The sequence below is a fragment of the Chiloscyllium punctatum genome, chromosome 8 (genome assembly GCF_047496795.1).
Source record: "Chiloscyllium punctatum isolate Juve2018m chromosome 8, sChiPun1.3, whole genome shotgun sequence".
NCBI classification, from domain to species: Eukaryota; Metazoa; Chordata; class Chondrichthyes; order Orectolobiformes; family Hemiscylliidae; genus Chiloscyllium; species Chiloscyllium punctatum.
The window spans coordinates 128,181,113-128,205,176 of NC_092746.1; the positions used below are offsets into that span (position 1 = coordinate 128,181,113).

General features: G+C 48.2%; 1 protein-coding gene across 1 annotated transcript in view; it reads left to right on the forward strand.

Annotated features, from left to right (window-relative positions):
* Nucleotides 1–10,497: 10,497 nt before the first annotated feature.
* Nucleotides 10,498–24,064, forward strand: part of LOC140480295 (maestro heat-like repeat-containing protein family member 1) — a 94,762-nt gene continuing 81,195 nt past the window's right edge. Inside the window, 5 exon segments of the mRNA XM_072574999.1 lie at nt 10,498–10,565; nt 11,306–11,579; nt 20,871–21,016; nt 21,816–21,947; nt 22,319–22,481. Of these exon segments, the coding sequence (XP_072431100.1) occupies nt 11,558–11,579; nt 20,871–21,016; nt 21,816–21,947; nt 22,319–22,481 (463 nt within the window). The 5' untranslated portion in view covers nt 10,498–10,565; nt 11,306–11,557.

Consider the following 24,064-nt stretch of genomic DNA (forward strand, 5'->3'; position numbering starts at 1 on the left):
CTTCAGTTGGTGTCTCTTTATTCGGAAGCAGTGCCCTCTGGCCCTTGACTCTCCCATGAGGAGAAACACCCTCTCAGCATTGACCCTGTCAAGCTCCTTGAGAATCGGATATGTTTCAGTGAGATCCCCTCTCATTCTCCTCAACCCCAGGGAGTAGAGTCCCAACCTGTTTAACCTTTGCTCATAAGACAATCCCTCCATCCCTCATCCTTTGCTGAATCGCCTCTGGTGAAATCATATAGTTTCTTCAATAAGTGGAGCAAAACTTCACACCTTACTCTCACAGTCCATTAACTATAACTGTCTTAGTTCTAAATTCATTTTGTAGAATTGGAATGCAACTACTTTTCAATTTATTCCTCTTTAGTATCCAAGATTTGTACCCCGGTACCATTAGAGGCAGCCATTGTAAAAATGTTTCACTGTGCTCCTGTACTTCTGTACTGGAGTACATGTGACAATAAAAGGATATTCTATTTTCCAGTTGCAGTCAGACTTCCCTACTCTGATGGACATTTCACTGCACTCATTCATTCATACTCCAACCCCCGTGAAATAAGGGCCTACATTCCATGACCCTTCCTGATTCCCTGCTGCCCCTGTCTGCTAGCTTTCTGTGATTCATGTACAACTCCCCCAAGGTCCCACTGTGTTGCAGCTTTCTGTGGTTTCTCTCCATTCAAGGGGACCAAGACTGTACACAATACTCCAGATGCAGTCTCTGCCAATGTTCTGTGCAATTGAAGCAAGATAAAGGCTAATATCTCCTGATAAAGGCTAACGTACCACTTGCCTTCTGAATGACTTGTGTCCCCACCTCCTTGGGGCAGGGCACTGGAAATCAAACCCCAGTTTTCCTGGAGTTGTCACAAATGTGAAAACCTGAGGAAAGCCCCAATTTCCCCATCCTACCTGACTGTTTAATCCAGAAGAACATGCATACAAGCTTTTTATCATTAGGCTGGTACAATTGCAACATGTAAAAAGCATTTAGATGGGCATATGAATAGGAAGGGTTTGGAGGAATATGGGCCAGGTGCTGGCAGGTGGGACTAGATTGGGTTGGGATATCTGGTTGGCGTGGGCAGGTTGGACCGAAGGGTCTGTTTCTATGCTGTACATCTCTATGACTCTGTAAGAAAATCACTAATTGTTCCTCGCAAGCAATTTTAACCAACACCAGATATAAATTGCTAAAATATAACTCTATAACTTAAACTCCAACACTTTTAAAAAAAAACTATACACTTACAAAAATACACACAAAGAAATAAAACCACTCACAAATACTATGGTTGGGAAGTGAAAATAAATCTCTGATGCACGGTTCTGGCACCAGTCTGGACCTGTGGACATCAATTAGGTGTGTTCCTTCAGTTCCCTTCCAATTCCTTCCGACTCTTTGAGGATGACATGAAGTTGTAGTCATGGTGATTTCAATCATTCATTCACCATTGTCCCTTTGCAGTGTCTCTGAAGGTAGTGCTCCAGTTCCTCTTTCAGGAAGGGAATTTTCAGAGAGAAAGGGTGAGTAGCTATCAGCTTGGAATTTTCTTTTACCTTCTCCACTCGCAGGAGGGTGGCAGAGGGTGGCACATTTTAGTCCAGCTCACTTGAAACAATAGTGTTAGCTGAACGCAATGTGTGTTGTCTCCACAGAATGGCCTTATTCAAACACCAGGACACCTCTGCTCGGTCGGGGTTTAGTCCTAGGACAGACTTCTGATTGGTTGTTCAGCCAAGGTCAGTTGCATATGTGTGTTCAGGAGGGCAAAGTTAAAAATCACACAACACCAGATTACAGTCCAAACACAAACCTGTAACCACTCACCCAGGATCCAATCAAGAAACTGTTACTATGGTGAGTCCTCCCGAACGTGATGTGTAGGAGCCAGTGTTGGACTGGGGTGGGCAAAGTTAAAAGTCACACAACACCAGGTTATAGTCCAATAGGTTTATTTGGAAGTACCAGTTTTTGGGGCACTGCTCCTTCGTCTGATGAAGGAGCAGCGCTCCGAAAGCTAGTTCTTCCAAATAAAACTGCTGGACTGTAATCTGGTGTTGTGTGACTTTTAACTTTGCCCTCCTGAACACACATATGCAACTGACCTTGGCTGAACAACCAATCAGAAGTCTGTCCTAGGACTAAACCCCGACCAAGCAGAGGTGTCCTGGTGTTTGAATAAGGCCATTCTGTGGAGACAACACACATTGCGTTCAGCTAACACTATTGTTTCAAGTGAGCTGGACTAAAATGTTTCTCAGTTCTCGATCCCCATGAACTGAAAACAATGCGAATGGCCTCGAATGTTTACTCTAGCTGTGGTAAAGTGATCAGTGTAAATATTACAACATAGGAATCTGTACTCAGCTGCCTTCTGATTTAATCACTGTTCCAGAAGGACTCTCTGACCTTCATTCTCTTTAAGAAAAAGGCAATACTTTCTAGAAGTAACCGACACCCATCAGGTCTCTAGCTTAAAACATTATTACATACCATTCATCATAATATAGATTGTAATATGCAGGACCCAGCACTAATCCCTGTGGCACTCTGCTTATAGCTCGCCATTTATACCTCCTCTCTGTTTCCTGTAGGCTAACAAGCCTTTGTTGTGGTTCTGTTCGCCGAGCTGGGAATTTGTCTTACAAACGTTTCGTCCCCTGTCTTGGTGATATCCTCAGTGCTTGGGAGCCTCCTGTGAAGCGCTTCTGTGCTGTTTTCTCCGGCATTTATAGTGGCCTGTCTCTGCCGCTTCCGATTGTCAGTTCGAGCTGTCCACTGTACTGGCCGGTATATTGGGTCCAGGTGGATGTGTTTGTTGATAGAGTCTGTGGATGACAGGGGACGAAACGTTTGCAAGACAAATTCCCAGCTCGGCGAACAGAACCACAACAACGAGCACCCGAGCTACAAATCTTTGCCCAAACTTTTAACAAGCCCTTTATCCACGCTCATCTGTTGCCCCCTACACCACGTGCTGTTCTCTAGGGAGAGGAGGGGTGAAAGCCAAGATGGAGGGGTCAAGGAAATGAGGAGAAAGTGAGGACTGCAGATGCTGGAGACCAGAGTTGAAAAGTGTGGTGCTGGAAAAGCACAGCAGGTCAGGCAGCATCCGAGGGGTCAAGGAAATGAGGACAAGGAGTGAGTGGTGATGAAGGAAGATGATGGCAAGAGGGTGCAAGGATCTAGAATGGAGTGAGTGAGGAAGGAGTGACTGAGAATGGATTAGAGGGAGTGAGGGTGCAGGGGGTGATCATTGAAGGAGGGATGGATGGGGATAAAGGCAGGGAAGAGGAGGGAAGGAGCTAGACAGAGAAGAGACAAAAGGAGGAGGAAGAGGTGGAGGAGGGACCAAAGAGGAATGGATCGCAGAACAGATGGAGGAGGGTAGACGAGTGGGGATGAAAGAGGGAGTGAGTGTGAGGGAGTGAGAATGGATGGAGTGAGAAAGGAGTGTGAAGGAGGAGGAAATGTAAGAGGAAGAATAAGGATAGAGGGAGTGAGGAATGGGAGTGGGGATGGAGGAAGTGGAATGGAGGAAATGGGAGGGATACTGGGAAGAGAGTGAGGATGAAGTGAGTGTGAGGGATGATATAAGGAAGAGGAGGGAATGAGGGAGGGAGTAAGGTTAGAGAAAGCATGAGGGAAAGTATGAAGAGCAGAGAGAGAGAATATGGAGGAAATGAGAGGGAGGTTGTGAGAGCGGAGATCATGAGAGATGGGAATGGGTGTGTGAGGGAGGAAGTGAGGATGGAGAGAAGGATGAGAGTGATTGTGTGAGGGAATGAGGATGGAGTAAGGTGAGGGAAAAACTGAGGATGGAGGATGTGACAATGGAGAGAGAGAGTGAGGATGGAGGGAATAAAGATGGAGGAAGTAGGGATGGTGGGTCTGAGGATAGAGTGAGTGAGGAATGGGAATGAGTGTGGATAGAGGGCGTGAATGGAAGGAGGGAAAGGAGTAAGGGTGAGGGAGGATGCATCTTCTCAACATCTACCCTGCCAAGGTCCATCAGAATCTTGTATGTTTGAGTAAGATTAGATTCCCTACAGTGTGGAAACAGGCCCTTCGGCCCAACAAGTCCACACCGACCCTCCAAAGAGTAACCCACCCAGACCAAACTCGCCTGAGGCAGGAATCGAACCCGGGTCCCTGGTGCTGTGAGGCATCAGTGCTAACCACTGAGTTACCATGCCCCCCCCGACCCCTCAGGTCATTAACATAGATTAACATTAATTGGAGCCCTAGATTTGATCTTTGTGACACTCTACCAGGACGTTGCCGGGTATGGAAGATTTGAGTTATAGGTTCTTCTGTTCTACCACACTACCCAAGGCCCTACCATTAATTACCTCAGTCCATTTGCCCATCTGACCAAGGTCACATTTTAAAAATAACCTCTTCACTATCCACAACATCACCAATTTTGTTGTTATCTGCAAACTTACAAATCATAACCGACTATATTCACATCCAAATCCTTTATATAAATGGTAAAACTCAGTGGACCCATCACCAATCCTTGCAGTACACTGATGGTCACAGCCTCCAGTCTAGAAAACACACCTCTACCACCACCCTCTGTATCCTACCATTGAGCCAATTTTGTATCCAATTGGCTAGCTCCCCCTGGATTCCATATGATCTAACCCTGCTAACCAGTCTACCCAGGTAGAACCTTGTCAAATGCCTTGCTGAAGTCAATATAGACAATGTCCACCATTCTGCCTTAATCAATCTTCTTTGCCATTTCTTCAAAAAACTGAACCAAGTTAGTGAGACATGATTTCCCACGCACAAAGCCTTGAGACTATCCCATATTCAGTCTTTGCTTTTCCAAATGCATGTGAATCCTATCTCTCAGAAATCCTCTCCAATAATTTACCCACCACTGACGTAGTGCTCACCGACTTATAGTTCCCTGGTTTTTCCTCACCACTTTTCCTAAATAATGGCACCACATTAACCAAACTCTAGTCTTCTGGCACCTCATTCATGGCTATCAATGATACAAATATATCAGCAGGGGGCCCAGCAATCACTTCTTGAGCTTCCCACAAAGTTCTGGGTTACACCGAATCTGTTCACATTTTCTGCAACCATTTTTTCAGTGTTCATTCCGGTGTCGTCAGTGTGTTTTTGTGTAAAGAAAATCTTGCCTAATAATTAATAGAGTTCCTTGAGGAAGTAACAGGCAATGTAAATAAAGGGGAACTAGTGGTTTTTTAAATTTAATTCATGGGATGTTAGCACCATTGGCTAGGACAGCATTTATTGCCCACCCCCAATTGTGCAAAAGAAGGTAGTGATGATCTGCCCTTTTCAACTGCTGCTGTCCTTGGGGTCTAAGAACACTAGCAGTGCTGTAAGGAAGGGAGTTCCCAGAGTTTCACACAGTGACAGTGAAGGAACAGCAATATCGGGGATGATGTTGTGCAGCTTGGAAGGGAATATGTAGGTGATAATGCTTCCGTGCGCCCACTTCTCTTGATCTTCCAAGTCTTACAAAGATTGGTGGCCCAAGGACACAGCCCTGAGGCACTCCTCCAGGTAACTCACTGAGGCTGAGACGATTAGCCTTCAACAACCACAACAATCTTCCTCGACACTAGGTTTGACTTCAGCCAGTGTTGAGTGTTCCCTGATTCCCATTGAGTTTAAATTGCTAGTGCTCCTTTTTGTCACATTTCACCAAATGTTCCCTGATGTCAAAGGTGGTTATGTTCGTCTCAGATAGGGTTTAATTCAGATAAATGCGAGGTGCTGCATTTTGGGAAAGCAAATCTTAGCAGGACTTATACACTTAATGGTAAGGTCCTAGGGAGTGTTGCTGAACAGAGACACCCTGGAGTGCAGGTTCATAGCTCCTTGAAAGTGGAGTCACAGGTAGATAGGATAGTGAAGGCGGCGTTTGGTATGCTTTCCTTTATTGGTCAGAGTATTGAGTACGGGAGTTGGGAGGTCATGTTGCAGCTGTACAGGACATTGGTTAGGCCACTGTTGGGATATTGTGTGCAATTCTGGTCTCCTTCCTATCAGAAAGATGTTGTGAAACTTGAAAGGATTCAGAAAAGATTTACAAGGATGTTGCCAGGGTTGGAGGATCTGAGCTACAGGGAGAGGCTGAACAGGCTGGGGCTGTTTTCCCTGGAACGACAGTGGCTGAGGGATTACCTTATAGAGGTTTACAAAATTATGAGGGGCATGGATAGGATAAATAGACAAAGTCACTTCCCTGGGGTGGGGGAGTCCAGAACTAGAGGGCATAAGTTTAGGGTGAGAGGGGAAAGATATAAAAGAGACCTAAGGGGCAACTTTTTCACGCAGAGGGTGGTACGTGTATGGAATGAGCTGCCAGAGGATGTGGTGGAGGCTGGTTCAATTGCAACGTTTAAGAGGCATTTGGATGGGTATATGAATAGGAAGGGTTTGGAGGGATATGGGCCGGGTGCTGGCAAGTGGGACTAGATTGGTTTGGGATATCTGGTCAGCATGGACAGGTTGGACCGAAGGGTCTGTTTCCATGCTGCACATCTCAATGACTCTATGACTGTAATAGGTGTGAAGTCTGTGTCCCAATTCTATGCCAGAATGGATAGTATTAGAGTTTTACATGGATTCATGCAGTTTTTGAGCAAAATGCAAAAACAAATTCACCCCATGAGCTTATATGTGTGTGCATGTAGGAGCAACAGATTGAATGTGCATGTTAGTGTGTGAGTGCACGTGATAGTGGGTGTGTGTGAGTGTGATGGGGTATGTGTGAAAGGGTGTGTGTGCAGGGGGTGTATGTGTGTGTATATGAGAGAGAGCTTGTGTATGAGGGAGGGTCTGCATTTGTTGGAGTGTGTGTGTGCGTGCGTGTGTTTGAGAGAGAGAGTGTATTGTGCAGTGGGGTCACCTGTAGTGTAAGATGAACCCAAGGTCCCAGTTGAGGCCAAACCCATGGGTACCGAACTTAGCTATCAGCTTCTGCTCAGCCACTCTGCGTTGTTGCTTGTCCTGAAGGATGGTCACCCGAAGGTCCGAGGCCGAATGTCCCGGACCACTGAAGTCTTCTCTGATGGGGAGGGCACATTTCCTGTCTGGTGATTGTTGTGCAGTGTCCATTCATGCATTGTCACAGCATCTGCTCGGTCTCACCAATGTACCATGCTTCAGGACATCCTTGACTGCTGCGTATGCGATAGACAATGTTGGCTGAGTCACATGAGTACTCGCCGTGTACAATTCTTATTGTATGCTAATACATTACCCATAATACCATGAGGTCCACTCTTGTGCAATAATCTTTTATGTGGCACCTTATCAAATCCCTTCTGAAATCCAAATGCACCACATTTACTGGGTCCCTGTTTATCTCCTTTATGATATATCTTCAAAGAACTCTAGACCTTTTATGACTCTGCTGGTTATGAAGGAGGGTCACTGTTCTCAAAATGTTAACTCTGTTTTCTTTCTCCACAGATGCAGTGGGACCTGCTGAGTTTCTCCAGCTGTAGAGCATCTGCAATTCTTTTTTTTTTGAGCACGTTGGCTTTGTTTGATTGTGTTTAGCTTTTCAGAATGTCCTACTATTTCTTCCTTAATCATGGACTCGAGCATTTTCCCAGGGATAAATGTTAAGCCAACTGGCCGTAGATTCTTGCTTTCAGTCTCCCTCCTTTCTTGAGTAACACATTATCAGTTTTGCAACCCGATGGAACGCTCCTAACAAATTCAACAAATTCTTCATTAGTTTGTTTGGACATCCGCTCCTAGTTCCTAAAACATTCCCAATCCTCTGGCCTACCACATGATTTACCATTTTGTATATCTCAATTGGATACATTCCTCAATCACCTTTGTTCACCATGTGTGTCCATGTTGCTCCTGTAACAAGGTTATGCTGTTCTTGGCTTTTCTTTTCCAAGGAGGTCATAAATGACGCAGACTCCGAAAGGTCTGGAGGTGAAGGGGTTTAGGGCCAAGTTGATAATAGCTAACCGAGACTGCCTCAGGGAGAAGGCTTTCAGGTTTAAAAACAGACTGCTTGGACAATTGAAGGGGGTGTGGCCTGTTCTCCCAGCTCAGCTTTTCTCTGGTTTGGTTTGGCTTTTAGCAGTCGTGTGGAAAAAGGTTGCTGGACCCAAAGAAGCAGGTCTAGGCTGGTCCTCTCTCTCTGACTTTTTCCCTCCTGTAAGACCCTGTGTTTGATTTTACCTTTTGTGGGGATTGTTGCAAGTATTTGGAACAGCATCGTTAAGTTGGGTTAGTCTGCTGGGTTTTCAGAGAGGTTAAGTTATTCGGTATCCTGTTTTCTGTTGTTGGTGTTTCATTCAGTAATCTTGCAAATAAATTCTGTTTTGTGTAAAACTAAGTGGGTTGACCAGCGGCATTTCTCCTGGAATACCCGCTTTACATCTGCTGAAAACAATGAGCAAAGTTAGGGTCTGTGCTACCTTCTTGAAAGGTTTTGAGGGGTCTAGCCTGGTCCATAATGGATGTTCATCCTTTTCTGTGTTTTTGACCAAAATAAATTTTCGTGAGCACTTTGAAATATTTGTTTCATTCTCTGTCACTGCTCATCCATTGACTTTTCCCTTAGTCTGTTTTCCCAGACTACATTAGAAGAATCTTTCTCTGTACCTCTGTTTGCCCTTATTGAAGTTCAGGACGTTGATTTGAGACCCGAGTTTACCTTCCTCAAACTGAAATTCAAATCCCACCCCTAGAGGATCCTTAACTTTGAGGTCTCTCTTAACCCAAAGATGTGCAGGTCAGGTGAATTGGCCATGCTAAAATTGGCTCAGTGTTAGGTGCATTAGTCAGAGGTAAATATAGGGGAGGGGAATGGGGCTGGGTGGATTACTCTTTGGAGGGTCGGTGTGGACTTGTTGGGTCAAATGGCCTGTTTCCTCACTGAAGGTAATCTAAATCTAATCTGAAGCTCTGCCTCATTACACATTACTAGATCGAAAATAATCTGTTCCTGGACAGATTCTGCAATGTTCTGCCAGAAGAAAGAATCGCTGATGCTTGCTACAAATTCATCTTCCATGTGTACCTGTGCTGTTACCGTGTAGATTAAATCACCCATGGCAATTGTACTTCTCTCAATGCCTCCAACATTGCTGCATTTATTTGTCCTGCTGTGGGGCAACTTTTTGATTTGATTTCATTTATTATTGTCACGTGTATTTAGGTACAGTGAAAAGTTTTGTTTTGCATGCAGTACAGGCAGATCATACCATACAAAGTGCATTAGGGTAAAAGAACACAGCATGGAATACAATGTTTCATGGGTTTATAGATAATTCCCAACCGTAACTTCTTTTCCTTGGTGGTTCCTGGTTTGTACACAAACTGATTCCATGTCACAATCTCTTGCCCTATCTTTTATTTACAAAGCCACCCCACTAGAGTGGAGGGTGCATGGAAAGCACTGCAGCAGTGGTAGTAGACTCAGATATATTAGTGACTCTAGGATAGGCACATGGATGATAGTAAAATGAAGGGTATGTAGGTTAGTCTGACATGAGAATAGGATAAAAGGCTGACATAACATCAAGGGCTGAAGGGCGTGTACTGCACTGTACTGTTCTATGTACCTTATGTTCCTTTTTGCCTTTCTTCTGGAACTTTGAATACCGCTGAATATTGGTTTCCCAGGCTTGGTCACCCTCCAACCACATCTCCATAACAGCAATCAAGTCTGACTCATATTTTTATTTGAACCATCAACTCTTCTTTTTATAAATGCTATGTACATTCGAACAAAGAGTCTAGATGTTTTAACCACTCTCTCTGGCTTTCATTGCTGCAACACCCTTCTGCATTTTTTTTTACCCCTTTCCTGTCACACTGAGTTTTGTTAGTCTTTTCGCTACCCTACACCTCTGCTTGATGATTTCGATTTGATTTTTTTAAACTTATCTTCAATCCCCCAATAATTAACTTACAGCTTTATATAACTCATACATTACAGAATTCGCCAGGAGAGTGGACCAAAGGGAATGCAAGGTGGAGGAAGTCAGGGTGAGGGAGTAAGGCTGGAGGGAATGAGGGTGGTTCTGAGTGGAGGGGGTAGGATGGAGGGAGTGAGGATGAAAGGAGTAAAGGTGGAGGGGAAGGGTGGAGAGTCTGAGGGTGGAGCGGGTGAGGTTGGAGGGAGTGAGTTTGAGGGAGTGAGGATGGAGGGAGTGAAGGTGGAAGGAGTGAGGGTGGAGGGAGTGAAGGTGGAAGGAGTGAGCATGGAGGGTCTGAGGGTGGGTCTGAGAGTGGAGGGGGTAGGCTGGAGGGTGTGAAGATAAAGGGAGTAAAATTGAAGAGAGTGAGATGGAGGGAATGAGGGTGAAAGGGTGGGAAGGAGTGAGGATGGAAGGAGGTAGTGAAGATATCCCTCCACCAGAGGGCGTGTATTCTGCCTGTATTAAAGATGGCGCTGTCGCTGTAATGGTCACAAGATGGCATTGAGCATGCGCAATTACAGCGTAGCTAGTTAAGCCTCGTGACTAGCACGTGACCAGTGCAACTCACGTGATTCTTCAGTGACCAGGGGAACCTGAAGTGAAGGAAAGAGGTGAGGGGAAGGAAAGAGGTGAGGGTGAGGTAGGGTAGGGGGTGAGGGGGTGTGTGGGTAAAGGTAGGGGTGAGGGGGTAAGGGTGGGGGTGAGGGGGTGTGTGGGTAAGGGTGGGGGTAAGGGTGGGGGTGAGAGGGTAAGGGTGGGGGTGAGAGGGTAAGGGTGGGGGTGAGAGGGTAAGGGTGGGGGTGAGGGGGTAAGGGTGGGGGTGAGGGGGTGTGTGGGTAAGGGTGGGGGTGAGGGGGTAAGGGTGGGGGTAAGGGTGGGGGTAAGGGTGGGGGTGAGGGGGTAAGGGTGGGGGTGTGTGGGTAAGGGTGGGGGTGAGGGGGGTGAGGGGGTGTGGGGGTGAGGGGGTGTGTGGGTAAGGGTGGGGGTGAGGGGGTAAGGGTGGGGGTGTGTGGGTAAGGGTGGGGGTGAGGGGGTGTGTGGGTAAGGGGAGGGGGTGAGGGGGTAAGACTATAGGAGCGGAAGTAAGGCAATTCGGAGGGAGGGTGTGGGGGGGAGGCGCGGAGGGAGAAGATGATTGAGGGACTGGGTGAGGAAGGGGGAGTGCAGGAGGGACAGATGTGTTTGGGGAAGGGAGGGGAGTTGCTGATTATGTGCCGTCTGTTTTGAGGGCTCAGGGCTGTGAGGAACACTTGCTGTGAGAGAGAGAGAGAGAGAATGCAAGAGGAGCTAGATGGGGGGGAGTAACTAATGACTGATTGGAATGAAACCTTGTGTTGTTTATTGTGGTCAGATTGGTGCAGAATGGAGTTTCACAAGGAGTGTATCTGCTGACGAGAGAGTGAGAGGGCTTCGGCCTGGCTCACTCTGCATTTGAATTCACTGAAGGGCTGACTGAGGGAGTTTCTGTGGAGGTGACGCTGCTGAAAGGTGGGACTAGCAGCACGGCTTCGAGCATCTGCAGACAGCGCCAGTTCAGCTGATAGACTACACTGAATATCACAAGTCTCACCGTGTGAACAGTCAAAGGGGATGAGGTAGCAGAATGGGAACAAACTATACTGAAGGTGAGAGCCTGTTGCAGTCCCTTCCTTGTTTTTAATGTGTCATTTGTCACCAGATAACATCATTATTAAGCTTCTGTTTATTGGAAAGTTCCTGCGGTGATTCATTTCCCTGTCATTTTGACTCTCACTCAGAAGGTTGTAGGTTTAATGGTGACCCTCTGACAGTGCAGCCACTTCTTTGGTGCTGACCCTGAACCCCCCCCCCAATGAATAGTGGGGAGGGGGCACTCTTCGTGCCTGTTTGGATTGGAGTTGTGGGCTTTTACAGCTTGGACAGAGACCCTTTGGCCCATCTTGTCTATACTGGCCATCAGACATCCATCTAATCCAGTCCCGTTTTCCAGTACTATTCTATTGTGTGTCAAGTTCTTATCTAAATACTTCTGAAGCTTCCTGTCTCAAACACTCAGGCAGTGAGTTCCCGAAATCCACAGCCCCCTGTCTGAACAAACATTTCCTCAAATCGTCTCTGAACTGTCTGCTCCTTCAAATGGCGCCCCTTGGTTATAGACCCCTTGATTTTAAGGAGAAAAGTTTCTCTTTATCTCCCCTGCCCCTGCCCCTGCCCCTCTGGGGTTTGTACGCCTCAATCAAGGTCCAGTAGCGGCTAAATGCTGACCATACCTGCAACACCCACTCCTCGTGAATCAATTTCTAATCATTGTCAGCTTCCTGAGCTCTGTGACTGGGCGCAGCATTCGGATGTTCTACGCCCTGAGTCTCTCATGACGATAATCCAGATAGGAGCAGGAAGTATGAGGAAGGCAAGGGGAATGTTGGTCATGATTATGGGAGTATAGAGTAAGGAAGTTTCACGAGGTTGTCAGAGACACTGCATTGTGAGAACTGAGTCATTTCAGCCTCCTGATTTAAAGAGGCACAGACCAGTGCTGGAGACGGTTGAGCAGATCGCACTGATACCCAGTCACGGGGTGGCTGTCAGAGATGTCCCTTCACCTGTGGGGTTTGAACGAGGGGATGTGGCATACACATAAGGGCCTCCCAATTTACAATGGGGTGGGGGGTGAGTAGGCATTTCGGGGGTCAGGAGTCTGTGGAAACTGTATTCCAAGATATTAATCAACCAGGATTAAGGGGCTGAATAGCCTAATCCTACCTTTTCACATCTTCAGGAGGATAGAGAGGAGATATGTGGGGGATTAGAATTAGAGTGAGAGTGAGAGAAGGAGGCCATTCAGCCTGTCGAATTTGTTCTACCATGCACTGAGTTCATGGCTGATCTATTCATACTCACCTCCACTTCCCTGCCTTTCCTCCATAACCCACTTCCCATCCTGATTAGCAGTCTGACTCTCCCAGCCCTCTGCACTAAAGAATTCCACAGTTTCAGTCCCTCTGAGCAGAGATTCCTGCTCCCCTCTGCCTTAAGTGTGCAGCCCTTTACTTTGAGACCATGCAGTCTGGTCGTAGGGAGGATGTATAGACTGGATGGTCGTGAGAAAGTCCGCCTTGGGAATTTCCAGTTGGATGAATGACGGGAGAGGTCTCCTTGCTGGGTGAGAGAGACCTAGTTAGGTAGGGAGTCACGTGACTGCTCGCAGGATGTGTTTCCACTTGCTGGGATCACATTCCTCTGAGCCAAATGAGTCTGGAGATTTGGGTTTTACACCAGAACAGCTGGGCCTGGGCCTGCTCAGGAGGAAGTTGTTGTGCCTGTGGTTGCCTCAGCTTTGCAGTGAGGAAGCTGGTCTCTCTCTCTCTCTCTCTCTCTCTCTCTCTCTCTCTCTCTCTCTCTCTCTCTCTCTCTCTCTCTCTCTGTGACTGGGACCCTCCTTGTGCCTGAGAGCTTAGGTCTGTGAGGCATGGACATCCTGCAATCCTTGTAAATCCCACTGAGAGCTGTTTGCTGCTGGATGGTGTGGAGTTCCCTCCCAGGACCTTCTCACCTCCCCTTCCTCATTTGAAACCCCCCTCAAAACCTGATCACTTTGTCCGTAGAATGAACGGTGTCTCCATCAGCTGGTTACTGGTGTGTTCAGTGTCTGACTCAGATATATATGTCACATTCCTCTTCTGTGTTTGTGCACTGACTAGAGTGTCCAGTCAGTTTTTTTTTAAAACTTCCTTATTACTTGTCTTTTAATTATTTAGTGTAAAACACTGACATAAATACCTCGTTGTGGATTGTGGGAGATTCCTGTGCCCCAGAATGTCCACAATCCCAAAAGAATAAGGATTGAGCTGAATAACATCCAGTTGCTGATGGAAATGAAATTGAAAATGTGTGGTGTGTATCACTGGCCCCCTGTGTGACTGGTCTCTATTCACTTGGGAAAGAAATGTATCCTTGGGGTACGAGGGGAGAGTGTGTAGGGAGCGCTACCTCTTCCTGAGTCCAGCTGATTGGCTGGGCCTTGACCTGTGACCCTTCTGTCCCCCATCTCTCCCTGCAGCGTGTGACTCTCACTGTCCTGTCGATGGCCCTGCTTTATCTTGTTGGTAAAGTGTGGTGATGGAAGAGGCACAGCAGCTCAGGCAGCATTTCAGGACCAAGTGAGTCACCGTTTCAGGCAGGACCCTTCTTCAGGGTTGGGGAAGGGGGCTGAGAAATATATAGAGGGAGGGGGTGGGGCTAGAGGAAAGGTGGGTGAAGGTAGGAGGTGTTAGTGATAGGTCAGTGGGGAGGGTGGAGCAGATAGGTGGGACCGAAGATGGACAGGTCAAGGGGGCAGATCTGAATCGGAGGGTTGGACCTTCGATGGGATGGGGGGGGAAGGTAGATTTTGGATACTGGTGACTTCAATGTTGAGGCCTTGTGGTTGTAGGAAGATGAGGTGTTCCTCCTCCAGTTTGCAGGTGGCTTTGTGTAGATGGTAGAGGCGGCCCAGAGTGAACATGTCATCGGGGGGTTGGGGGGGAGAGAGAGGGAGAGTGAGTTGAAATGGTTAGCCATGGGAAGGTGGGATTGGTTGGTGCGTATGGACTGGAGATATTCCCCTGAACAGTGCCACAAGTTTGCGCTTGGTCGCTCTGATGTAGAGGGGACCACATCTAGAGCCTCGGATGCAATAAATGAAGTTGGATGATATGCACGAGTAAATATGCCGGATTTGAAATGATCCTTTGGAGGGGGAAGAGGAAGATGTGGGCACAGGTTTTGTACCTCTTACGGTGGCAGGGGAAGGTGCCAGGAGTGGAGAGGGGGTTAGTGGGGAGTGCTGACCTAATGAGGGATTGTGGAGGGAATGGTCCCTATGGAGGGCATTCTTGGGGGTCTTTATCTGCTCAGCGACTCAGTGTGACTCGTTTGTAGCAGTGAGCTGCTCATCTGTGTCTGTCTGACTGCCCTCAATATTAACGCGTTGAGGGTGTTTAAACCTAGCTCAGTCACACAGCACATTGTGAAAGGGAGACTGCCTCCCTATGAAATAGGGTCTTCACTTTAAATCGCTCCTTGTTTCCAGCTTCCTCCGTGTCTTCGTGGCTCCCCCCCCCCCCCCCCCCTCCACTTTTCTAATTCCTCCAACCTCGCAATACTCTAAGATCTACCCTCATTTCATTCCATTCCATTCCATTCCATTCCATCCCATCCCATCCCATCCCATCCCATCCTACCCCACTGGATGTGATGCCTTCAGCCGACTGGATTCCCTCTGTAAATCCCTCTGTCTTCATCTCTTCCCTCCTCCGAGCGGTTTATTAACTCTTCAGTAGCTTTAGGGCAGGGCGAGGATGGTGTGATGGTAATGTATGTTGTGGACCAGGCCAGACCCACTCAAAATATTTTAAGAAGGTCACTTAGACCCTAACTCTTTGCTCCTTGTAAGGCAGATGTGAGGTGGATATTCCAGGTATAATGCAGCTGGTCAAATCACTTGGCTTTAAGCAAGACAGAATTTATTTAAACACTACAGTTGAGTCGCTAATAAAGAAAGAGGGATTTGAATTTAATTGAATTTATTGTCACATGTACCGAGGCACAGTGAAAAGCTTTGTCGTGCGAGCAATAGAGTCATAGGGATGTACAGTACGGAAACAGACCCTTCGGTCCAACCTGTCCATGCCGACCAGATATCCCAACTCAATCTAGTTCCATTTGCCAGCCCCCAGCCCATATCCCTCCAAACCCTTCCTATTCATATACCCATCCAAATGCCTCTTAAATGTTGCAATTGTACCAGCCTCCACCACATCCTCTGGCAGCTCGTTCCATACACGTACCACCCTCTGCGTGAAAAGGTTGCCCTTTAGGTCTCTCTTATATCTTTCCCCTCTCATCCTAAACCTATGCCCTCTAGTTCTGGACTCCCGACCCCAGGGAAAAGACTTTGTCTATTTACCCTATCCATGCCCCTCAATTATGTAAACCTCTATAAGGTCACCCCTCAGCCTCCGACCCTCCAGGGAAAACAGCCCCAGCCTGTTCAGCCTCTTCCTGTAGCTCAGATCCTCCAACCCTGGCAACATCCTTGTAAATCTTTTCTGAACGGTATCACAACATCTTTCCAATAGGAAGGAGACCAGAATTGCACGCTATATTCAAACAGTAGCCTAACCAATGTCCTGTACAGCTGCAACATGACCTCCCAACTCCTGTACTCAATGCTCTGACCAATAAAGGAAAGCATACCTAATGCCTTCTTCACTCTCCTATCTACCTGCGACTCCACTTTCAAGGAGCTATGAACCTGCACTCCAAGGTCTCTTTGTTCAGCAACGTTCCCTTACCATTAAGTGTATAAGTCCTGCTAAGATTTGCTTTCCCAAAATGCAGCACCTCCCATTTATCTGAATTAAATTCCATATGCCATTTTTTGGATTAGTGGTGCTGGAAGAGCACAGCAGTTCAGGCAGCATCCAAGGAGCAGCAAAATTGACGTTTCGGGCAAAAGCCCTTCATCAGGAATAAAGGCAGTGAGCCTGAAGCGTGGAGAGATAAGCTAGAGGAGGGTGGGGGTGGGGAGAAAGTAGCATAGAGTACAATGGGTGAGTGGGGGAGGAGATGAAGGTGATAGGTCAGGGAGGAGGGTGGAGTGGATAGGTGGAAAAGGAGATAGGCAGGTAGGACAAGTCTGGACAAGTTTGGGGGTCAGTTACTGAGCTGGAAGTTTAGAACTAGGGTGAGGTGGGGAAAGGGGAAATGATGAAACTGTTGAAGTCCACATTGATGCCCTGGGGTTGAAGTGTTCCGAGGCGGAAGATGAGGCGTTCTTCCTCCAGGCGTCTGGTGGTGAGGGAGCAGCGGTGAAGGAGGCCCAGGATCTCCATGTCCTCGGCAGAGTGGGAGGGGGAGTTGAAATGTTGGGCCACAAGGCAGTGTGGTTGATTGGTGCGGGTGTCCCGGAGATGTTCCCTAAAGCGCTCTGCTAGGAGGCGCCAAGTCTCCCCAATGTAGAGGAGACCGCATCAGGAGCAACGGATGCAATAAATGATGTTAGTGGATGTGCAAGTAAAACTTTGGATGTGGAAGGCTCCTTTAGGGCCTTGGATAGAGGTGAGGGAGGAGGTGTGGGCGCAGGTTTTGCAGTTCCCTGCGGTGGCAGGGGAAGGTGCCAGGATGGGAGGGTGGGTTGTAGGGGGGGCGTGGACCTGACCAGGTAGTCACGGAGGGAACGGTCTTTGCGGAAGGTGGGAAGGGGTGGGGAGGGAAATATATCCCTGGTGGTGGGGTCTGTTTGGAGGTGGCGGAAATGTAGGTGGATGATTTGGTTTATGCGAAGGTTGGTAGGGTGGAAGGTGAGCACCAGGGGTGTTCTGTCCTTGTTACGGTTGGAGGGGTGGGGTCTGAGGGCGGAGGTGCGGGATGTGGATGCGATGCATTGGAGGGCATCTTTAACCACGTGGGAAGGGAAATTTCCGCCTTTCACCCCTTTCCGCCTTCCGCAAAGACCGTTCCCTCCGTGACTACCTGGTTAGGTCCACACACCCCCTACGACCCACCCTCCCATCCTGGCACTTTCCCCTGCCACCGCAGGAACTGTAAAACCTGTGCCCACACCTCCTCCCTCACCTCCATCCAAGGTCCTAAAGGAGCCTTCCATATCCATCAAAGTTTCACCTGCACATCCACCAATATCATTTATTGTATCCGTTGCTCCCGATGCGGTCTCCTCTACATTGGGGAGACTGGGCGCCTCCTAGCAGAACGCTTTAGGGAACATCTCCGGGATACCCGCACCAATCAACCAAACCGCCCCGTGGCCCAACATTTCAACTCCCCCTCCCACTCTGAGGACATGGAGGTCCTGGGCCTCCTTCACCGCCGCTCCCTCACCACCAGACGCCTGGAGGAAGAACGCCTCATCTTCTACCTCGGAACACTTCAACCCCAGGGCATCAATGTGGACTTCAACAGTTTCCTCATTTCCCCTTCCCCCACCTCACCCTAGTTCTAAACTTCCAGCTCAGCACTGTCCCCATGACTTGTCTGGACTTGTCCTACCTGCCTATCTCCTTTTCCACCTATCCACTCCACCCTCTCCTCCCTGACCTATCACCTTCATCCCCTCCCCCATTCACCCATTGTACTCTATGCTACTTTCTCCCCACCCCCACCCTCCTCTAGCTTATCTCTCCACGCTTCAGGCTCGCTGCCTTTATTCCTGATGAAGGGCTTTTGCCCGAAACGTCAATTTTGCTGCTCCTTGGATGCTGCCCGAACTGCTGTGCTCTTCCAGCACCACTAATCCAGAATCTGGTTTCCAGCATCTGCAGTCATTGTTTTTGCCCCGGGCATGAGTAACGTCCCGCCGAAAGTCAATAATGAGTTCCTTGGTTTTGACAGCATTGTGAGTTAGGTTGTTCTCAGTGCACCATTTTTCCGGGTTTTCCACCTCCCGTCTGTTGTCTGTTTCGTCTCCATCTGTGATTCGACCGATCATGGTGGTGTCATCAGTGAACTTGTAAATGGCATTAGTCTGGTATTTGGCGATGCAGTCATGGGTAGACAGTGAGTACAGTAGGGGGCTGAGTACGCACCCCTTGGAGCCTCCAGTGTTGAGTGTTACTGAGGATGAACTATTATCCCCAATCTTCACTGATTGTGGCCTGTGGGTCAGGAAACTGCCGATCCAGTTGCAGAGAGTGGGGCTTTGTCCGAGATCACGAAGTTTAGTAATCAGTCTCAAGGGGATAGTAGTGTTGAAGGCTGAACTGTAGTCAATGAGTAGGATTCTTACGTAGCTGTTCTTGGTGTCAACATGTTCTAGAGAGGAGTAAAGGGCAAGTGATATGGCATCTGACATGGTCCGATAGACAAATTGGAGTGGGTCAAGAGTAGTGGGGAGGCTGGAGTAGATTAATGCCATGACCAGCCTTTCAAAGCACTTCATGCTCACCGAGGTTAGGGCCACTGGGCGGTAGTCATTGAGACATGCTGCATGAGCCTTCTTAGGCACAGGGATGATGTTGTCCCCCTTGAAACAGGCAGAGACAGTGGCCTGCTGCAGGGGGAGGCTGAAGGTGTCCGAGAAGACCTCTGCCAGTTGATCTGCGCTTGCTCTGAGTGCACGGCCTGGTACTCTGTCTGGTCCCATCACATTCCTTGGATTCACACTAATTTTGAATAACTTAACTATTGGAAAACTTAACCAACCTGGTACAGTAACTATTTCACACGGATGATCCCTGGAATGGTAGGTCTAACGTAATGAGGAACGGCTGAGGATTCTGGGATTGTACTAATTGGAGTTTAGAAGATTAAGGGGAGATCTAATAGAAACTTACAAGATAATACATGGCTTGGAAAGGGTAGACGCTAGGAATTTGTTTCTGTTAGGCAAGGAGACTAGGACCCGTGGACACAGCCTTTGAATTAGAGGGGGTAAATTCAGAACAGAAATGCAGAGACATTTCTTCAGCCAGAGAGTGGTGGGCCTGTGGAATTCATTGCCGCAGAGTGCAGTGGAGGCCGGGACGCTAAATGTCTTCAAGGCAGAGATTGATAGATTCTTGTTGTCTCAAGGAATTAAGGCCTACAGGGAGAATGTGGGTAAGTGGAGTTGAAATGCCCATCAGCCATGATTGAATGGCGGAGTGGACTCGATGGGCCGAATGGCCTTACTTCCTTACTCCTATGTCTTATGGTCTAATTACTAATGAACTGTTCCAATACAGTAATGATCCAGAAACACACCCCTTGGCAAAAAGGTAAATTCAAACCCAGATTCTTACAGGCAGGAGGGAGCAGCATAAAGAGAGAGATTTCAGAGAAAGTCAGAGGAGTTCTTTACTGAAGCTTGTGACTCTCCTGGAATCTCTCACCTTGTGACTGCAACAGCTAAAACAAACTAGAAAACGCCTGAACTGGGAGAGCTCCCCTTCAATTGTTAAACCAGCCTTTTCCTCGACTCTTTGGCACCTCTGCCTCCTCAAAAAAACACCAAGGACAAGAAACCTTGTTAAGTTGACACCATCGTCACACGTAGCAATCCAGAACCCCAGGCCAATGTTCCTGTCCGCACCTGGCCAATGGTGACATTTCAATTTGGTAAAATCTGGAATTGAAAACTTGTCTAGAAATGTCTTCGCCCAGAGAACGGTGATCCTGTGGAAGTCTCTGCCACAGTAGGAGTATGAGGACAAAAGGTTGAATGTTTTCAAGATGGAGCTATAGCTCTCAGCACTAATGGGATGGAAGGGTAAGAGGAGAAAGTGGGAGCAGGGGACTGAGTGGATGTTTAAGCTCGAATGGTGCAGACAGCAAGGCAGAATGGCTTACTCCAGCCCCTTTTCTCTGTGTTACTCTATAATGGCCGTACATTGTCTTAAGTAATGGTGGTGACAGGAAAGGACCACCTTACAGGGACCCCGGGGTGATGTTGGACTGGAGGAGTGGACAGGGAAAGATGAACCTTTTGAGTTTTAGTAATTTAATATTAAATGTATTCAGTATTTTACCATTTTTACGATTTATTCGGTAATCTCTTCAGTAATCCAAGATGGTACCAGAACGTGGTGACATTATCCACTCTTCCCTGTACCCAGGTACAAGTGACAGTATTAAATAAATAAATATAAATCTTAAAACCCATCCAGTTCTCTGATGTCCTTCAGGAATGAAATCTGCCATCCTCAGTCAGCCTGGCCTACGTGTGACTCCAGACCCCCTCAATAGTATCTGAAATGGCAGAGCAATTCCCTCTGCTTGAGGGTAATTGGGGCAAGGGAAAACGATGCAGGCCTTACCAGAGACACCCACATCCCACATGATGTTGTTTGAGAATTTCTCTTGTGCTTTGAGGTGTTTGAAGGTGTGGCAGGGTGACTCTGTTGGGTGATTTGAAGTCTGTAACACAGTCGGCCCCTGCTGCCGTCTGGTTGTCCCCACAGCTTTCTCCGTCGCACTGATCGATGCAGCGTTTGACAAGGATGAGTGTGTCCGGAAGGAGATCTCGCAGGCTCTTCGGGAGCTGGGCCGGAGCCACCCTCGCCTCGTTCTCCTGGCCTGTCACTCCTACCTCAGCAAACACAGTAAGGTAGGTCCAGGGCTCAGGCCTTTCCCACAGCAGACACAGCTACCATTCCCTTTTGGACCAAATTCTCAAACTCTCTGCCCTGTGAGATGTGATCAGCTGTATTCCGGGGAGGATTTTCGGCCCCATCGTGTCCGTGCTGGCTCACTGTTTCTCTGTGAATCTCTGAGTTCCTCACTCCCTACCCTGGCACTGTTCTCCGAGCCCTGCATGTTTTCCTCTGTCTGTCTAACAGCCCTGGTCCCTCTGCAGATAAATCAGCTTTCACCACACTCTCAGGCAACCCCTCCAAGAACCAGGCAGTCTCTGGTGACTTTTCACCTTGTGTCGTTGTTATTTGAAATCATACAGTACAGATGAGGCCCTTTGGCCTATTGAGTCTGTACTATCAAAAATAAAATACTCCTTTATTCTAGCCCAATTCGCTGGAAGGTTATGACACTTTAAGTACTCTTCCAAGTACTTTATAAAGTTAGTGACGTTTCTTGTCTCAACTCCCCTTCCCAGTGATCCATTCCAGGAGATGGCTCCCTCCAAAAGGGGGTAGAATCCTTTCCTCAAATCCCCTTTAAACCTTCTGCTTCTCAATGTTGACCCTTCAATCAATGTGGCAGCTGCTTGCATCCCACTGTGACTTGTCACCCTTCAATCCCAGCTCTCTAATCTTGCCCGCGCGCTCTCGCGGGCGCCCGCATTCTCGCTCGCACCCCCTCTCGCCCGCCCGCTCGCACCCCCTCTCGCTCCCCGACCCCCCCCCCCTCGCGCGCTCGCTCGCTCTTGCCCTCACGCCCTCTTTCTCCAGTTGTTACAGGGCCATCGCGTCATCATACTCCACACTATGGAGGCCATCATCAAAGAAACCATCAGCCAACTAGACCAGTCCTTGGCCAAGATGATCATCTCCTTGGCTTCCGACGAGATGACCAGGATGAAGGCAAGTACCCCCCTTTGCTGTCCATCCGGACACAACCCCCACGCTCCTCACTCCACAACCCCACCCCATCCACTAACTGGAACCTTCTTTGCTGAACTCGACCTCACCTTTGTGTGTGGATGGTGTTTCAGATGTGGGGACTATCACCCCACCCCTCATACACCAAACTCCGTGCGTTGTGTGTTCCAGTCTCTCTGCAGCGACTAAAGCACAAAGACTGACACACCCTAGGTCAGCGCCGAGGGAGCACCGCAGAGGGTCAGCACTGAGGGGGTGCCGCACATCTGTATGCGGTAGGGTGGTGAGGGTCCTGGTGGTGGAGGGTGTCTGCTTGCCTGCCTGTGATTTACCCCACTCCTGGTTTCTTTCAGGATATTGTCCCCGAGTGGCAAGAAGCTGCCAGCCAGCTGCTGGTGGCCCTGGGCTGCAGGTTCATCAACGAGGTGATGGAGGAGATTCTGCAGAAGTTCCAGCCGGGGGTCCTGCCCCATTACTTTGTGGTTCAGACACTGGGCAACCTTGCCACGGCAAACGGTGAGGACGCTAGGTTTACCTGCTTCCCCCTCCTGACGCCTGAGTCCGTGGCCTCCTCCCTGAGAGATTTCCTCCTCTGTTGGCAGGGCACCGTTTCCTGATTTTAGCCAGTGCAGATCGTCCGGGATGATTACTGAATCCGTGCCAACTGAACCTGCAGGTTAACCTTTGAGAATCCTGAACCACGACTCTCAAGCCCCCTTGTGCTTCAGATTCTGAAGCCTTGCCCCATTTGAAAATAGCCTATGCCTCTATTTTTCCTACCAAAGTGTATAACCTCTCACTTTCCCACGTACTCCATCTACCACTTCTTTGCCCACTCTCCTAGCCTGTCCAAATCCTTCTGCCACCTCTGTGTTTCCTCAGCATTCCCTGCCCTTTGTGTCACCTACAAACTTAGCAACAATGCCCACAGTTCCTTCATCCAGATCGCTAATCTGTAACATTAACAGTTGTGATGCCAACACTGACCCCTGTGGAACTCCACTAGTCACCAGCTGCTATCCTGAAAGACCCTTTTATCCCCACACTCTGCCAGTCAGCCCATCCTCTACCCGTGCCAGTACCTTGCCATTAACACCATGGGCTTATATCTTATTTAGCTGCCCCTGTTGCAACACCTTGTCAAAGGCCTTCCGAAAATCTAAATACGTCACGTCCACTGGCCCTCCTTTGTCTATCTTACTCATTACCACCTCAAAGAATTGAACAGATTTGTCAAGCATGATGTCCCCTTGACAAAGCTGAGCTGACTCTGCCTTGGTTTACCCTGCACTCCAAGGGGTCGATACATTGGAAGATGATTGCTGTCGATTTTGTGACGGTTCCTATAGATTGGATGCTTCCAAATGGTAGCCCACTATCTCGGGAGAGAGCGAGCAGCTGGGGCACGTCAGACCTGGTTTTGCATTAGATTCGGGGGAAAATACTGGAATCTGTTATAAGAAAATTGTTAAATGCATGATTGAATATGATAAGAGTGGGGATAGTCAGCACGGATTTACAACTGGGAAATTGTGTAGAGTTTTTTAATCAATATTGTTGGTAACCTCATAAAGGCAAGTCAATGGATGTAATCGAGTTAGATTTTCAGAAAGCTGTTGTTAAAAGTGCCCCACGTGCTGGTGAGGAAAGCGAAAGCAGGTGGGATCGGAGGAAATGTACTGGCTTGGATTAAGTATTGGCTAACAGCAACAGGGAACAGCAGTAAATAAGCCATTCTCACATTACAGGCTGTTGTTGGAGGGGTACCACCAAGATCAGCACTTGGGACCCCAGCTGTTCACAATGTGCGTCGGTGACCCAGAGATGGGGAGCAAAGGGATTCTTTCCCAGTTTGGGGAATGTACGAAGCCAGGTAGGAATGTGTACTGTGGGGAAGATGAAAAGCAGCTTCAGGAGAACTTGGGCAAGTTCAGTGAGTGGACGGGCGGTAGGTGGAATCTAAGGTGGAAAAATGTGAGGTTTATCCCCTTTGGTGGGAGTAACAGATGTGCAGACTACTTCTGAGATGGTAAGAGATTGGATAGCGTGGGGGTGCAACAGGACATGGTGCCGTTGTCAGCAAGTTCCCAAAGGCCAAC